Source organism: Mya arenaria, chromosome 3 (genome assembly GCF_026914265.1).
Source record: "Mya arenaria isolate MELC-2E11 chromosome 3, ASM2691426v1".
Lineage (NCBI taxonomy): Eukaryota > Metazoa > Mollusca > Bivalvia > Myida > Myidae > Mya > Mya arenaria.
The window spans coordinates 72,725,422-72,745,266 of record NC_069124.1 but is presented as its reverse complement, the minus strand read 5'-3'; the positions used below and the strand labels follow the sequence as shown (position 1 = coordinate 72,745,266).

The following is a 19,845-nucleotide window of genomic DNA, read 5'->3' as shown; positions in this document are numbered from 1 at the left end:
CTATTTCTTCCGAGAAAGCAGAAGTAAGAATTCTATAGCATTTTCTTCCAAAGTAACAGAAGTACGAATGGTATGACTATTTCTTCCGAGAAAGCAGAAGTAAGAATTCTAAGATATTTTCTTCCCAAGAAACATAAGAAAGAACTCTATGACAATTTCCTCCGAGAAAGCAGAAGTAAGAATTCTAAGACATTTTCTTCCAAAGAAATATAAGTAAGAACTCTATGACAATTTCCTCCGAGAAAGCAGACTGAGTAAGAATCTTTGACATTTTTCCAAAGAAATATAAGTAAGAACTCTATGACAATTTCCTCCGAGAGAGCAGAAGTAAGAATTCTAAGACATTTTCTTCCAAAGAAACAAGAAAAAACCCTATGACTATTTCCTCCGAGAGAGCAGAAGTAAGAATTCTAAGACATTTTCTTCCAAAGAAACAAGAAAAATCCCTATGACAATTTCCTCCGAGAAAGCAGAAGTAAGAATTCTATGACATTTTCTTCCAAAGAAACAAGAAAAATCCCTATGACAATTTCCTCCGAGAAAGCAGAAGTAAGAATTCTAAGACATTTTCTTCCAAAGAAACAAGAAAAAAACCTATGACAATTTCCTCCGAGAAAGCAGAAGTAAAAATTCTAAGACATTTTCTTCCAAAGAAACAAGAAAAAATCCTATGACAATTTCCTCCGAGAAAGCAGAAGAAAGAACCTTTGACATTTTTCCAAAGAAATATATTAAGTAAGAACTCTATGACAATTTCTTCCAGTGGAGCAGAAGTAAGATACTATGTCATTTTCTTCCAAGTAAGTAGTCAGAACACTTTGTATAGCATTTTCTTCAGACTTTTACTTGGTTAAGGTGTTTAAGAAAAAAGCAGCATAATCCTGTTATAAGCGGCATTGAACTGATTTTTCCATTTCAACATTTAAATGGAATACTTGGACCAAGGGCACGCACGGATGTTGAAATTAGAAACAAATGAGCACTTACTTAAGATATGGTAAATCATTATTGGAATTAAGATTTTTGCCTGAAGATGAAAAAGGAAGCTAAAGATACATATTACAAAATATAGCATGGGGGTCAGCATTGATTAATGTCCGCTTTCATCCATAATGTTTGAAAATAAAAGTCCACCTCATTTCAGTGTTATGCGATAATACATTTTGATAAAAAACGCAATGTCCATTCTTATTTTTCAAATAGCATTAAAACATTTTAAATAGAGAGGAAAATATTACAATCAGACATATTCTTAGTAATACAGTTTTTACACAAATGAATTAATGATGACGATGATAAATGTAAAATGATAACACTAGATCACAAAATCACTCACGTAGCAGAGATGATACAAGAAAAACCGAAAACAAAACATGATACCTTTCAAAATGGATTATTTCCTCGTCGAATGACTAAATCATGAATAAATGATGTATCTGAACATATAAATAGAACTGTTATGTTGTTCCCGTCATGCCAATGGGGGTACACCCATTTATTCTATTCGACCCATTTTCCACGTTACGCGAGATGTCGGTTTCATGGACCTCGCCTGGCATTACCTCGATGGGTACAACTCTGTCAAATCGTTTTGCTTTCGGTCTCTGACGCTTCACCAGGTTAACATTGTCATTGATAGAATCCGCTATCGTATTGATGGAGGCGTTGCTCTTCATTGAGTGTATGGTGTGGCTGGAGAGGGGCCGGTGGCGAGGCGGGCTGAAAAGCCCCCTCTCGTAGAAGGGCAGGTCGTCCTCTTCTCCCACACCGTGCTCCACATAGTCGGCGCCGAGCCGCTCCTCGGCCTCTGTCATACGTAGGCCAATGGTGAATTTGATGCCCTAGTAGGGAAAAGGTTTACAAGCAATATGTTAACGTAAGACTTACAGAAAGAGAAATACCCCATTGAAATTCAGCACAATATTGAAAACAAATAGATATACTCAGTTGCCTCCCCTATTTAAAAAAGTATCAAACTACTTGTGTGTACACTGAACAATCAATATGCGAAACTGATGTTTGCTATATAATATTACTTTAATTATTCTTTGAAGTCGTACTGGTACTCATTTGCAGATATTTCTATTTTAGAATAAACGTCAGGTGACATTTTATCGAAGGAAGCACTATAAAATACTCTACCAAAAGTAGAATGGCGCTGACCACCCCACTCCAAACGGTGATGACGACCGCGGCCAGCAGTTGCACTCCCAGCAGGTAGAAACCTCCGCCATGGAAAACCCCACTGCGCCCTTGAGTCGTGTTTTCGATAGTGTCGGTCGCAGCAAACAGACCAACAGACAACATGCCCTTAAAAATGGATTAACATGTTAAGTCAGAAGATGTGTAACTAAGAATGACATAAAACAACTTTTATGAAACATATACGCAGTGCTAAGTATTTCGGTTTTGTACAAATTAATCTTTTCGAATACGTATCGAAACATTCCATACTAAACTCTTATAAAATACGTTTTGCTACAAATGGAACACGGTTTTATACAGTGTTGTACGCGAGTTGTGACTCTTGTGCGATTGATGACGACAAGTGTTGACAAATCCGAACAATACACTATAAACTACGACTATTTGGACGATCGGTGACGCTGCATGTACGATTTTCAATGGGAATTGTTCGAAAGCATTTTGTTTGTAATTGTTGATGATTCGATGATGTCCGAACCATTGCGATGTCGCATGATCAAGAAAGCGCAGAGAATCGTCTCAGAAAGTTGTAGAACTGTATAGACCGTACAAATGGCGTACTTGTATATAACATATCTCCACGCGTCCATGATGAATCAGCTAGACATTCGCCACTATTCCACGCCTACAAAACGCCAGCCCCATCACTCAACGGTGGTGCAAAGAAAATGAGCCATCGACACTTCCATGATGCAGCTGTGCTTTTTGTTTATTTGTACACAACATCTGATATTTTTTATCAAATGGACATATTTCGAAAATCGGAGTATGATGTTGCGGAAACAATATGCTATGCGAAGTACCTTAACGAAAGTAAAAACAACCCGAAATCAGTAGGGTGAATGGTAATGGTACCCTATTGTATTCCTTCCAAAAGCTTTAAATCATATAAACTCAATCAAAAATCACATTCAACAGCGCTTCTACTACTCCACAGCGCCATCAATAGAGCAGAAACGCCACCACTTTTATAAAATGTTTGTATATTTCCATTTTTGACTTTGTAAATTTGATTCGTGCCGACGTAAGTACTATACATAACAGTTCTTTTTGCATGAACCGGACTGTTCTCAGGGTTTCAAAATCTGCACCGAAATGTAGTTGAAGTGCTGTCAAGCTTTAAAATATGCACAAGTCCGAATCGAGAGAAAAGCTTCTTGCACCACAATTTGTAATATATTTAAACGAAATCGTAGCCTACCTGTAGTAAACGTGTTTTTAAATGGTACCACAATCTCCGACTTTCGAAATTTGTCCATGTAATACAAATAGCAGATGACTTACTACATACTAACGTATATGCAAATAAACAAAAGGCACAGATGCCCCACGGACATGTTGATAGTTCGTTTTCTTTGTACAACCGATAAGTGGTGGAGCTGGCGTTTATGAGGCTTGGATTCGTTAAATTCAAATGTTGCACTCTCGTCGTAGAATAATCATATTCAGAACCATTACCCCCCGATTATACCGGATTAACACTTCCTTCCGTTCACTTTGCTTAGACGCGGAGCATCATTTATGAAATATCGTGACTATTGATGTGACATTGACGGTGTCGAACAGCCATATATTAAGACAACGATTACGACACAAATTCTATAATACTACATTGACCCATTTCTTCGATAAAAGACACAGAGTTTCAAAACCCAGACGCGTCATTTATGCGCACAACGCATAACTTGCCTCATGCGATGTGTTTCAACTAGGGATGCAAACGAACATTCGAATATTCGATCGAATGTCTGGTATTCGAATGTCAAAATTTGTTACAAATTCGTTTGAAATGTGGCTATTGGTGTTTCAGTGGTCAAGATTGGTCATTTTGCAAAGACAACCGCAATGTTGGCATCGTACGATTCTTATACAGTAAGTTACCGGTAAGTTCATTATTCATGACAGTTTGTTTAGAGTTGCTTACATCCAGGTTACGGTGCACTATAAGTTCATTATTCATGACAGTTTGTTTAGAGTTGCTTACATCCAGGTTACGGTGCACTATAAGTCTTCCACAATTACGATTGTGAAAATAAGAACAACCGATATTTACAGTGTGTTTTATGGTGTTTGTTAAACATCACATCACGACACTGTCATCATTTATTCCATTACATATGTTAAATAACGAACTTTCATGCTTAAAAGTTAAAACATAACAAAACACAATTTTCTAGCTCCAAACAATTAAACAAAATTACAATACAAGGCCAAAATATGCGTTTCATTGTTATTTTTATCAAGATACAAGAATCTTTCTTTTTCGTGTCGGGTATATGATAACGAGAAACAGTTCAATGAGCTATTTCCCGGCATGAATAACAAACATACAAAACATAATTAATTTGAATAATAAACTGGTGACCTCGAAATAAAAGCATATAGTTTTAAATAACGTATTGAAAAAGTATTTACTAAGGCCGTTTCCAGTTATTTGTATGCAAACCATTACAAAGATTACATGGATCAGAGCATTGTACACAATGATAGCATAAACAACTAGTTTTCCCGGCTGTACGGTCAGTCCACACGGTTCCGTATTGACATATCGTTAATGTATTTTTCAGATTTCACGATTATCTGACAAATACAGTTTTATATGTTGCATTGATTATACTTGCAAACTTAATTAAAATAGGTAGACGAGAATGTACCAGGCGGATACTAATTAAGAAATGCATAATCAAATACATGTTCGCTGTATATTTATATTCAGTAACACATTTTCGGCAAGCATGGGGCGTACAAACGGTCAGCGTTTAACATTAAGTTTTGAATGTTATTCAACTATTACCTTTAAACAATGGTCTTGAAAATTATCTGTTGTAACGCTTGAAATTGTCAGTTTACTGCATAACATGATACTCTTACTCGCATTAATAAAGCGTTGACGTTAGTCGCCGTGAAAATACATTGTTCCTTGTGTAGGTATTTACCCAGATACCGCAGACCCCGTGCACCGCGACGGCACCCACCGGATCATCGACCTTGATCCTGGAAAGAAGGTGGGCAGAGCCTACCGCAAGTGTGCCACCAATTATGCCAATCACCACCGCCTCCCATGGCCGAACCACTGCACAACCAGCTGTGATGTTATGATAAACAAATTGTTTTATTTCTTTTAAGCTGTTCTTTTATACCATTCAAAATTTATTCCATTTTTTTCTGACACACATGAATGTGTTGCGTGTAAACAATGCATATTTGAAACATGAACATTTTCATAGACGCAACATGTTGATTCATGTAAATATTTCATTCAAATACATATGCAAATATGTATTATTATGTATTTAAAAGTATACGCAACATTTACTCGTTTTTATCCTGTCTTATTGTTTTTTAATTTAAGAAATTTACCTTAAATTAACCTTGATATATCATGTGTTTATTAAAAAACTGTTATCCACCTTTTTATTGTTTGACATACAACCATATGTGTATATCAAATTGGGCAATTCAATCGAGACAATACGAGTTCATATTCACCCTTTTGAATATCTTCGATACCATGTTTACATACCTGTAATTCCAACCAATGCCCCTAAAATACTGTTGACCAGAAATGCTACGTCGAATTTCCGCTTTAAGAGTATGTACCTGTATAAATCAAATATATTAGGATTTAATATATTCATTGTTCATTAAACTATATATCTAGATCTGCACTTATGTCTATTGTAGATTATGGCATTAATACTGGTGTTTTATTTAAATAAAAAGTAATAACCCCGTTTAAGGTTAAACTACTTTCTATGATTATTCAGTTCACCAGTGAGTCATGGTTTAGCTTGCATTTATTTCGCAATACACAATCGTCAAATAACACGAGATCAACTGTTGAAATATAGAAAGGGACAATGAAATGTGCATCAATGTTAGCTGTATAAAATCTTAACGTTTTTTATCAACTTCTTTTCTAAAAATTGAAGTATGATCAGTTTTAAAGTGGATACACAGTGCTGTAACACAAATAGTAATACCTATAATTGATAACTGAATACATGAAGTATTCTTAATGTGAATGTAAAAACGGGCCCGTATCATATTCTTGCTTACCATAAAATAACCTAGAAACATTATCATGGTTATATTGCTGCTATGTCATTTAATTTTTGAAGAGACATATATATGTGAATTTGAATCAAGTAAAAAGCAAAATAAGCAAACATATTGTTAATACTTACGAAGCAAATATGCCGACCATCCCACCACCCATTGATGAATTCAGTGTTGTAATGGCAGCTCTACAATGAACAGATCAAGTTTTATTTATTTTTCAGACCAAACCGTTTTTATTATTATGTCTCTTAACACATTTATAAGAATAAACAAAAAAAACATTAACCGTTTCAACTCACTTTGCCGCAAGCTTCCACTTTCCACCAGATATTCCAAATGTACTGCCGCAGTTGAAGGCCAGCCAACCCCACCTTAATAAGCAACAGGTAACATGAATCAATGGAATTAAAGACTGCATCCGCACAATTTGAAATACATGACGCCGAAGCATGATATTCTTTCTAAGTTTCCTTTAACCTAAAACGAGACTGGAATAAATGGACATCGATAAGATACAAATTCTTACCAGAGCATAAACATTCCAATAAGTGTATTTGCAGGATTTCCCATCGGAAGTGGGTTTTCACCAGCCTTTAGCCCGTCGTAGAACCTGCCTTTTCTAGGTTTTAAAATGAACGCGGCGACCAGCGCTGACACCCCTCCAACAACATGGACAGCCCCACTTCCGGCAATATCGACTACGCCCAAAGACCTCAGGAAGCCATTTGATGCCCACTCCCAGTGAGCAGGTATGCAGTAGCATATCGTGTTTAGGAATGAAAATACGATGTAGCTTAAAAGTTTCGTTCTTTCGGCCATTGCTCCGGAGACAATAGTTGTTGCCGTTGTTGCAAATGATAGCTGGAAAACATAGGTAGAAAACAGAATGCCCATTTCTTCTGCTGCTGTATCAACAAAGAAGTAGCCAATCCCGCAGAATGGATTCGAGCCGGCCTTGTTACCGAAACTGAGACCAAATCCAAACGCCCAGTATGTTAAGCCACCGAAAACGACGTCAACTGCATTCTTGAACATGATGTTGACTTCGTTCTTCCTCGATACACAGCCAGACTCTAGAAGGCCGAAACCTGCAAATCATAAAATTGCCGTTTAGAACACTGTGGTTGTGAAAATTGTAAGTGTTTCTACAACTAACGGCATTTTTATTGCTTTCAAAATTAAAAAAAAAAAACAGCAATGAAATTGCTAAATGCAATTCATGCGTTATTTAAACAAGTTTTACACTAATATTAACTAAATTTTTTAAAGGATTATGTACTTGTTAATTGATAAGAATTGTTACAGAGGCTTAGAAAAACAAACAACAATAATAACAATAACAACAACAAATGAAACAAAGCCTAATAAATGGTACAAAACAATCGTATTCAGAATAGAAGAACATTTTTAAAAATACGACTCTTACGTAAAATAGCATATTTGTCTGTCATATTTTTACAGCACATATCGAGAATATGACTGCTGACTTTAAAGTCCCTTTAACACGTACATGAAATAAGTACCTGTTTGCATTGTAAAAATCATAAAGGAGCATGAAAGAATCCAGGTGGCATCGTCCCATGTTATCGGAGCGAGAAAATTGTCAGACTTTAACATCACTCTGGAAGTTTACGAGCCGATTTATGAATGTATTTCATACTATCCACCATTCAAGTATGAATTCAATGTCCATGGCTGTTCAATTTCACTGAATCCATTTGTCTAATAACGCAAAAGCATACCATTTCCATTCGAATACACCGACAGAAGTCATTTATGAAAATGACTTTGAACGAATTTGATCCTGAAAACCTTCGTTTTTTAACGTTGAGTAGATGGCAAGCAGGAAGTGCTCATCAACTCACTTAGCAATAATTACTTACTTCAAGCAAATAAAATGCTTAATCAATGGTTATCATTTTGTTTATTAGTGCTGGCTTGATCACCGCTTTTCTTTAGAAATACTGAGATTAAACTGCTTTTAAAAAAAATCACATTAATTCCGTGAGTGAAAATAGTCCCTCAGGCAACAGTTAATGAAAAATTGTATCGAGAAAAGGCTTGCATTCTTTCATGATTTTGCTTGATCGCAAATCACATAAGATATTTTAATGAACCAACTAAAGCTTCCAGGTTAATCTGTGCAACATGATCTTAGCACTGTTTTCCCAATCATTGGACAATCCTGTTGAAGGTTGAAGGCGGGTTTTTTTTACAGCCACAAAAAATATATAGGTCTTATAACAAAGGGAAATGCAAGGATGAGATCAGCAGCCTCAATCTTCACCAATACCCTGATTTAACTGATCCAGGCCAAACATACAGTAAACACTACACGGGAGACGTACAACATCACAACAGACAAATCAAATTACACAAGTGGATGCCAAATAATGTTTAGATGCCATACATGCTAGTCAATGAAATATAAATTAATCCAAATTAAGATTTACAAGACGTTTTCCGATAAAAATCATGTTTCGAACCCAAAAAGGAATGTATCTTGCGATACGCATGTCTTTTTGGGGGAGATTAAGTATTATTTCACTTTTTTATTATATTACATTATGAATCAATTTATATAACTACAAAGTAAGCCAAGTAATAAGATAAAACCGCGTCCAGTTTATATATGATAAAAGCGCGAACTAGTGTTTTGCGCGATCTAACAGAGAAAGCAGATACAAGTCATTATTCTTCCCCACTATTAATTCATAAAGTTGTGCAATATGACAAATTGTACTATATCTAAGTGCAAGTTGTTGTAAAGATTTAACTTGTAGAAAAAGAGACCATGTTTAAATTATTTAGAAATGATAACATGGAGACAAAACCCTAGAAATTGGCACTCCATTCAGAATTTAAACCAAATATAGTTTCAATTATCATTTGATGCTTTTGTTGTTTTAACATTGAATTATGGGTGTGATATATGGGGATTAAGTAAATAAAGAAATAGAACGAGTTAATTAAAATTCAGTAAATCATGTTAAATCAACAACTTGTGAAACAGCTGTGAATGGTGAGCTAGGTATGTACCCGTTGTATCAAGGTTAGCATTATTGATTTCTTTCGATTGAAGTTTTCATCTAGATGCCAACGTCTAAGTCATTCGCACAAAAGTTACACCTATAAAACTCACCGAAATAACTTGTGTTTGCTTTTGCAATTATGCATAATGCAACTATGAATAATAAATTATGTAGGAAAAGTTTTGTTCGTACATTATGTAGAGTTTAGAAAATAGGTCAACGCGATTAAAGGATAAAGTTCAACGAAGGAACATCGCAAACAACAATCAGGAGAAAGCAGCACTGCACACATGCTGTGGTCACCTGACTGCATCGTGAAAATGATGAAAGAACTCGTGAGAATCCACGTGGCGTCGTCCCACGTGATCGGGCCCATAGATTTGGATGTTGTTAAAGACATTGTTGTTGAAATCATATCAGATGATGGCGATTGAACCTTTTAAGTCATCTACAATAGCAGTCGCTCCGTCCATTCAGCTTTGACTTTGGTGGCTATTTCCTGCAATAAATGATTGTATATTCAATTTATTTAATCTCAGTGTGAACGACCTAATTCCGACATGGCCGAAACTTCTGTAAACACTTACAAAACTTTATTCATGGAGATTTATGTAAACGAAATTGACGTGATCATATTTTTTGTTAGGAATCGGGGTAACTATGGAAAGTACATGTATATGGAGCTGTTTTCTGCTGACGTCCTGCATGTAGGTTTAAAAACTACGTTGAATATAGAAAAACGCAGTTAACTTTTTCCAATCATATGTAGGCTGTTAAGTGAATGTCCATAACTTTATAATGAAATTTATTCTAACTGTGTCAGACGGACAAAGAGAGAGAATATTGCATACGTTGTGATAACATAATTGGTTCTTAATTGCTTTCATTCATAGAATAAAACGAAGCAGAAATGCATAACATGTCATATGCTAACGTATGCAAAACGGATTCTATGTTTTTGATCATTATGTAAATTACACACATTTGAAAAAAAAAAATTACGCCTCAAAGCGCACTAACCTTCTGATTTATGCCAATACTGTTGTATTCCATAAGACTCCCAATGTAAAGGTTCAATGGATTAACACCTGAATAGCAGCATATATGCATACAGAACATCAACTTAAAAGTAATTAATTTGTTGAAATTTTTCCAATAAGGTTTGTATTCATGAAATAATACAAAAAGCGGTATCTTTTTTTTGTTTTGTACATATTACCGTTTGTGCCTCCACGCATTCGCATTTTGGCACCCAAATGGTGTGTTTTCTTCTATTATAAACTAATTATAACGTATGTCATGCGTATTTTTTCTAAATATTGTTGAATTGAGACAAAAAGCCGATTTTCAAACAAACGACAAGGAACCCCCATTTTACTTAAATTGGCTACACGATTGGGTACGACAGTGATTTGTTTTGGATAATGCGAGACATGCTGGTAATTCAATTGTAAAATTCAAATAATTCATTTAATTTTACCAAACTATTATTTTAATTTTAGAAATATTGGCATATAAGGAAACGCATTTTGCATTCAACTGCAATCATATATCAACCCTTTTTAAAGCTTGCAAGCTGTCTTAACATAGTTTGAATACTTCAATGGATTTAATAGCCATTTCTTAATTTTGGACAAGGATTTAAAAAAATAAAATAATCCCAATTACTATAATATGAAGGAGTCAAGGATTAATTTAGATCTCATAGTAAAGCAATGTTACAATACAGAATATATGAAAAAACAAATCCGCCGTATAAAGTGGAAAGAAATCTGGGGTCTAGTTCGAACAGTTAGCTAGTGTAGTAACATAGCAACTAATCTACAAATACAAACTTTCTATTTCGAAATCTGTTGTATGAAAGATGTTAGATATTGGACTCATATTTAATATTTAAAACTTGTTGTTCGCTTGTGCCTTAAAATCAATTTAAGTATAGAGAATTTAATAGCCAACTAAACTTTTATCCTGCCTTTCCTAAGGCAATTTTACATTGACAAATAAGACTGATTTATTCATAGCAGATTCACCATAACAGACAGATACGGAAATGTCATACATTATTTAATTCTTAGTTATCTATGCCTTTGTTTGCTGGTTGCACAATGTTTAGGTTCCTTGTAATGTATTCAATTGAGGCCATTTAATCTGTCCATGCCTTTATAATATCAGTACGAACGCTAGCGCTTGATGCACTATTAGATTACATTGATGATAAATATTACAATGACATAAGTACTATTTATTTAGATATAGTTCAGTAGGTCATCACTACTTCGTCGCGTGTTTTCAAGGAATACTATAACAGCATAAAAACTATGAAGATGGAAAAACTAACATACATAATACCTCCAAATATTGTGTCATTCATACATGCACGTTATGTACAATCAAATCATAAAATTACTTTTCTTTTGATCTGTATAAAGATTTTAGCTTATTTCTGTGTCATGTGATACATAATATAGAGTTTTAGAGATTATTTCAGAATACAATAGGCAATACCCCCATGCGTACACAATAAATTAAACACGTTAATGTTTATAACATAGTCAATGGTCACTCAATCTTCCAATCATACAGTTACAAATTGGTTTAACAATCACAGTTCCATAGAAAAACATAAACACAGCGAGAGGAATAAATAAATATTATCCGTAATAACTATAGGCATTTCTCAACTCGAAAACTTTGAATACAATCATAGATAATTTTCTATTTACAGTAGTATTTTGAAAGGTGAATAATTCTATGAATTTAATCATATTAGGTCTTGCATAATTATATTTATCTATGTAAGCTTTTCTTATATCAGTATACAATTTACATTCAAGAACAAAATGATATTCATCTTCCAGTAAACCACATAATTGACATTTTCTTTCCGAATAAGGTATAGCAGCTGGTTTATGCCATCTACTAGCCTCTACCTGTAATCTGGGTGCAAACATCCTTAATCTTGACAATGCAATTCTATACTTATCAATGTTAACATCTTTTAAATACAATGTAATGTTGAAAGCTGCAAAAAGCACATAGCTCTGGTAGACTCCAACTGAGCTCCAACTTTGTATACATATATCAGTAACTCTTTCCTTAAAAACTGTCAAAAATAAAATATATCCCCAACTCCATGGATTAACCATACATCATTGAATCCAAGCCTCTGTAGTAATCCTCTTAACATATATATATCTATGATCTATTATTAGGATTTCTATCTACTTCTAAATACATTTTATCCTATACAATTCTGACATATGTTATGGTTTGCATATTTACTATTTTAAGCCAATATCTAATCACATTTACAGAACGTTTACTAAACAATGAAGTCCTACCTAGTTCACCATAAACAAAATTAATTTGAGCTTGTTTTCTAACTCCTAATATTTCTTTACAAAAATTCAAATGTACTCTTTCTATTTGCTGACTAATAAAAAGATCCCATACTTCAGAGCCGTAACTTAAAACCGGATATATAAGTTTATCGAAAATATTTAATCTATGCTAACGTCGGAAATTTGGAGAAGCACTGTCTAGCACCCTTCATAGCCTGTCCTGGCAATGTTTCAAAAGTTCTAGTAAACGAACCCTCTGGTGTAAATATAATTCCAAGATATAAACTTGTCAACAATTTCTAATTCCTGGCCTTTATACCAAGAAATTAAATTCCTCCTAAATATACCGCCTTTCCTAAATACCATGTTCTTTGTCTTTTGAGAGTTAACACTTTACTTCCATCTATCACAATATATCTCTTGTAATAAAAGACCTTCTTGTAAACCAGCCTCTGATTCTGACAACAAAACAATATCATCAGCATTCAATAATAAAAATAGTTTAAACACATCTTAATCTATACCCTGGTAGTCATTAGTAATGAAATACTCTTCTATATCATTTAAATACATAGAAAATAAAAATGGAAACAACGATTCTACTGACGAACAGCTAACAAACATGTAAAACTATCACTTAAAACATTTTCATATTTTACTCTAGACTTAGCATTCCTGTTCATTGAACGTATAATGTCTAACATTTTACCTCTTACACCAAGTATAATAAATTTATACCATATAATATCCCAACATAATCGAATGCCTTGGTAAAGTCCACAAATGCAGTAAATAACTTCTTATTTGTATTTGTGAAATAGTTTATAATACCATGTAAAACAAAAACATTATCAATAGTTCCCATACTTTGCCTAAAGCCAGCCTGAGCCTCAATATAAACATGACAATTTTCAGGCCAATCATTAAGTCTATCATTCAAAAATTTAGTGAATAACTTTCCAAGGGTACTCAATAATGTAGTACCTTTATAATTACTTGCAACATTAACACCTCCTTTTTATGTAAAGGCACAATGAACCCTTCAGACCATTTCTCAGGGAAATAACCAATGTCAAATAATGTGTTAAACAATTAACATAAAGCTGTACTAAATGCATCATTGTTTAATCCATACTTGACAAATTCCTTAATAAAACATTCAGGGCCACCTGATTTACCATTATTTAATTTAGCACAAGCCTTTCTGATAGCCTCAATAGTAAAAGGTACATTAAGCTCCTCAAACATAACATTTAATTCTCATACGAAGTATCTTTTATATGTCTTCATCAGGTTGGAAAAACACTGATTCAGGATAATTTATAAATCTGAAATTTTCTACAAAATCTCCGGATGTAAGGGAGCATGAGTTGTTAACAAAATAGATCCTTTAAGCATCTTCCAATACAATTTTGCATTATTCATTTTAGCATTTACTAATTAACATATTTGTGACTTGTCAAATACAAATTTCTTTTTTTCTAACCTCATTCTTATAATCTCTCCTTGCATGCACCATATCTATTCTTGTAACATCACAAGGGTTGTTTCTATAATAATTCAAACATTTGTAATAGTTTGTCTTTAAATCAAAACAGTCACTATCAAAATATTCCGCATCTTTGCAAACATTTTCTTTTCTGTTATCAATTTTATTACAATTATTCTTTTTAAATAAAGGTTTACATATAGTATCCACTAAATCAGTAAAAGATAAAAGAGTTACATCTAAATCAGCATAACAGCTTGATAAATCTATGTTTTCACACAATAACTCCAATTGTTTAACCACATTATCAGAACAAAGTGCTTGCAAATACAAATCTCTGTTTCATCATCACATTTATATTTAAATAGTATATTCAAAACAGCATCTGGTATACATTGGTTCATACTAGTCTGTGTACATGATTTTAAACCAAAACGAATAACACAATGATCTGATATAATATAATATACATAAAGGTAGTTGCACATAAAACACGAAGTACAGAGCCATTCTTAATATATAAATCATATATGATAAAATAATTAAAAAGAAACTGTATAAAAAAATATTATGCTTTTATTCCAGGAACAGTTCGTGCATTAAGTTACTGCTGAGATCAAATTTACTCTTTTATTATAAAGAAGTAATTAAAAGAACATAACCACGTTTAAAAAAAGTCCAAAGCATACTTTTTCTAGAGAAAATATAATTAATGTATATCGGGTTGGCAAAACAAAAGTATGCATCGTTAACATGCTTACTATATCATTTCTCCGTTTCTTTTAGTATCTCAGCAAGTAACACGTTTACTTCCCACCTCTTTAGTTTGCATTCTATTATTTATATAATCGAAATTAAAACGATTTGCTTGAATAGTTCCGGGTACTACATTTCTGCAATGCATGTAACGCGGTTAATGACGTGGATTTGTGGTACAGGTAGGGTAGGTATTTTAGCTATTTTACAGGAAAAAGGCATGGGTTAAAGACAATCTGACACTTGACATCATATAATACACAATTCCATTTAAAACCCATCCAGGAAATATGTTAGTGAGCTCACCAGATTCCTGATATGCAAAGGATATTTAAAAATATTATCATGCAGTTACCTGGTGCATGTTCGGACGAATATATAGGAATGAGATTATTCTTTGGCTATGAAACGTATGTATGTTTCGTAAAAAATCACTGTTCTAAATATTTATAAAATGTTAATTTGATGAAAACGATAATGATCAAATTTCCATGATATAATTGAGTCGGATACTATGGATACTACATGTATAAGCCCAGTATCCGAACATTTAACAACTACCTTGTTTTTAGGCACACGGTAAATGCCTAATTAACACTAAACAAGAGAAACACAATGTACAAAAACACAGACGGACACATCAACCACGTACCTGGAGTGTATCCGAAAATCAGTGAAGAACCCTTCTCCTGAAATGCCAACTCCTACAATCGTTTATATCTTTGGAAACATAACATGTTGCATTGTTAATTACCTCACTATAATGCTAGTTAGAATTCAAAGGGTGATTTTTCACCTACATGATCAGCGCGAGTGCTCATTATGCGAGCCAAACAAATTTCCCAATGGAGTTTAGTTATTACTCCGCGACAGTGACAGAATGCCCAAGGGCTCATGACAACTCCAATAATCGAGATGAAACCGCATCGTTTGTTCTTCTTAATTTCTTACCACACAAGGGTGCCCCTGGAAAAATACTATGTGATAAGAAGCATAATGATTGCTCTTTAAAACAGTTGAATCAGAATAGATAACTTGAGAACATCGATTAAAGCTAAGACCCAATTGGTGTCTTAGTCGTCACCAAATTTACCACACCGTATTTTCAAAAAATCTTTAAAACTAGAAACGCCGCGATGCGACAAACCATCATTTTATTTGGGAAATCTTTAAGTTAAGGCAAATTAAGGTTTTTGGGTGTCTTTATAAATACAATCAACATCTTAACTGTTTGTACCAATTCAAAATGTAAACCCAAATTATATATCTCACACACATATTACTTAACATGATCACCATATGCCATTTCGAACTAAATGTACTGAGACAAAAAATAGAGTTATTAGAAACAAAGACCTTGATCCTGCTCTTGCTTATCCAAATACATAAAAAATATATATTTGAAACAGTGAAAATATCCAGATATATCCAGTGCGAGTTTTCGTTTGTTGCTCTGTGTTCATTATAATAAACTCTTTCACAGGAAGCACCTTTAGACAGCGTATATCTTTTCCAGATATTCATCAGAAAGTACATCAGTTGGTTGGGGGTTGTTGCCGAAACCCTGTCGTTTCAGAGATTTCTGTTGTTTTAGTACATCTCTTACGAATCTCTGCAACGTGACACTCAGACAATTCAAAATTGCAGATGAAAGCAGTTCAATATTTGTGAAAAAAGAAGTGTTTAAGTAAAAAATTAAATCCAAGTAATATAAAGAGTATTTTTTGTATGATCACGAGTGAGATGACAGGCGATCTTACATTGAAATCAGCACATTTTCGTCGTGTTCATGCTTATATTTGCAGATTTATTGGTATTTAAACTTATTTTTCTAAATGACCCCCTTTTTGGAATACGACATCGCTAGCTAGCCGATCGCCAATGAGGTAAACTGTCGTTCGCACGCCGGCTTGTGGGAAAAGAGTTCTCGAAGATATTTATGTTTATTATTTTCTCGTTTTTTAATCCATAAACTTGTATTAATGTTTTATGTGTTTATGTTCAGAACAATTACAGTTAAGGAACGTGTTCTTTTTTATTGAACAGGGCTGATGAATACATTGATCAAATTAAACTGGTAGGCACTTACTGAAGGAGTATTTGAAAGGTCGAACGTGTTATCAAAAATGTGGATTACATTAGATTAAACATCTTCATTGTTTTAGAATTTGTTTCATGAATGAAATTAGATATTAAATCACTCTCGCTGTCAGAGATCAGCCTGATTCACGTGTACATAAACGGATCGTTTCCTTGATGGTTTGAAGATCATATGCTTTGTTGTTCACATTCCAATCACCATTTGACATTTTGTGGTGAGCTATTGGAGTTTATCAGTTAATTGTTGTGCGAATTCAGATAGTTTGAAAATATATTAAATAAATGATATACATGTACATGTATCATCGAATTTATGTTCGAGCATTTGTTTTTCGTCTTATGATTTGTAAGTTGTGTTTACTTCCAAATATTCTGTATCAAACATATGCAATCTCTTATTTCATATTCAATTATAACTTTTGACATAATTTACTGGTCATAAAGAGAGGTACTCAGTTTTGAGAAAAGGGAAGTAACTACATTTGATTTAAAAGTAGTTCTTTAAAATGATATTTTCACTTCTTGCTAAAATAGTATACAAGTGCATTAGGTAGGTAATTTTGAATGACAAGGACGTTCTTATTGGGAAACAAATTGCCTTTTGTTATAAATATTAACAAGTCTTACAGCTGGTGTCTTAAGCACACTTATATTAACGCACGCTTATTCTGATTCTGCATCGAACAAACACTGCACAAAACATCCACGACAGACATTAATGGTGTTTAAACATACAACATTGGCCGTATAGTACCCATGTTAAGTGCACAAATCGTCGAAAAGAAAGATAAAAACAAGAGCACCGCGGAGTGGGTGCCAACGCTCGTCTGTTTTTTTTGCAAGTCGAAAAGGGGGGATAACTCAATATTAATTAAAGGCAAAATTATATGACCTGCTATAAACATGCATAGTGTTAATAGGAACACGTGTAGCAAGTTTAATGTGAAAATGTTGAACGGTTTTTGAGTTATGAGGTAAGGTTAAAGTTTTTGGACGACGACGACGACGCAGACGCAGACGACGCCGACGACGCCAAGGCTATCACAATAACTCGACTTTTTTTCTTCGAAAAACAGACGAGCTAAAAATAGCTAACAGACGGGAGACCGGGTGAAGAAATGCTTATTTCACTTCTCGTTTTGAGAATTTCCAAACCAGTTTCAATGAGCTAGCATGAGGCCAACAATACATCATTTTACATGAATTAAAGAATATTGTGTAGCTGAGCATTTTCCTTGTTTTAGAATTTCTTTCATGATTGAATTGGATATTAGGCACTAACGGCTAATAGTTGCTGACTAGAACAGTCAGCACTCGGTGATATTTCAGGGTTCATCAGTGTAAAGTGAATTGTTGTCCAGTTCCATGCTGACCACTAGTCTACTGAAGTGTCTTTGACATGCCATGTTTCAACTTGTAGGATGCCAATGTACGGTCTATAGATAGATGGCCGGAGAGCTTTTTATTCGTTGGCAAGACCCTTGGCCTCATCAGCTTGGAATAGTCGGACAATAGCTATTCATAGCTAATGTTTTCTGTTATGTCATACCGACCGAAAATTTGATTTGATTTGGAACCGGGGATTTAATTGGTTCTCAGAGATGTGGAGAATTTCTCTGCTAAACGATGCTGATAAAATATATATTTACGCCTATAAACCAGGTTGTATAAGAATTTCATCAGTTAAAAATGTTTGACCTGGACAAGCACCAATTAAGAAAAAAATGGTCAAGGAAATAATTTAATATGCACTGGTTACGATTCTCGCGCACTGCACTTGCTCTCACTGCCCTCTATTTATACACCAAGTTTGATTTCAATCCAGTCAGGTGTTTTAAGGTAAATTCTCCGGACGAAGTGGCAACTAAGAGATGCTCTCCCTTTGGGGGAGCCTAAACGAAATCTAGATTTTAGGCAATCCGAAGAAGTCTCTGTGTAGAAATAATTTTCATTTTTAACATTAATAATAACCCATGCTTACATTAAAGTTCTGACAAAAGTTTTATCAAGATTGCGAATATCCATTGAATTGGTTTTCACATCAAAATAATGATCCTATTTAATGTTAATATAACTAGAGCTGTCACAGGAGTGACGAATACCCCCAAATGCCGCCTGGACACAGGAATGGCAAACCATTCCTTTGAAGAGGCCAGAACTCCAAGGGTACTGCACACGGCATCTTCTTTTATCATGCATGTATTGTTTTATTAAAATCTGTCGAGTAATTTAGAAGTTACACTGCTGACAAGAAAAAAATAGCCTTTCATGAGTTATCGTCCGGAAACCGTTTTTCTATTTTTAGTAACAGTGACCTTGACCCCAACATCGAACTTGACCTGTATCTTCTGATGTTACACCTGTGTACCAAAAATTGTTCAAATCTGTCAAGCCTTTCAGGAGTTATCGTCGGGTAACCGTTTTTCTATTTTTAGTAACAGTGACCTTGGCCCCACCAGCCCCAATATCGAACTTGACCTGTACCTTCTGATGTAACACCTATGTACCAAACAGCATCTTCTGATGTTACACCTGTGTACCAAAAATGGTTCAAATCTGTCAAGCCTTTCATGAGTTATCGTCCGGAAACCGTTTTTCTATTTTTAGCAACAGTAACCTCGACCACACCAGCCCCAATATCAAACTTGACCTGTATCTTCTGATGTTACACCTGTGTACCAAATTTTTTTCCAATCTGTCTAGCCTTTCACAAGTTATCGTCCGGAAACCATGAAAACCGACCGACAAGCTCACTTCTATATACCCCCTCAAACTTCGTTTGTGGGGGTATAATTATCTATACCATCACTTGCTGAATGTTTGTTTGTCTCAATGCTTTCCTTCATTTAATTCAACAAAT

The 19,845-nt window shown here is 34.3% G+C and overlaps 1 protein-coding gene across 1 annotated transcript; it reads right to left on the bottom strand.

The window, feature by feature from the left end:
- Positions 1–1,457: 1,457 nt before the first annotated feature.
- Positions 1,458–15,615, bottom strand: LOC128226256 (putative ammonium transporter 3). Its single transcript, XM_052936139.1, has 9 exons — positions 15,538–15,615; positions 9,603–9,798; positions 6,794–7,355; positions 6,567–6,638; positions 6,393–6,452; positions 5,729–5,805; positions 5,142–5,290; positions 2,143–2,310; positions 1,458–1,841 (listed from the first exon to the last, which is right to left on the bottom strand). Exons 2-9 carry the CDS (start codon positions 9,712–9,714, stop codon positions 1,458–1,460), a joined length of 1,584 nt encoding a protein of 527 aa, XP_052792099.1. The 5' UTR covers positions 9,715–9,798; positions 15,538–15,615.
- Between the last annotated feature and the right edge of the window lie 4,230 nt (positions 15,616–19,845).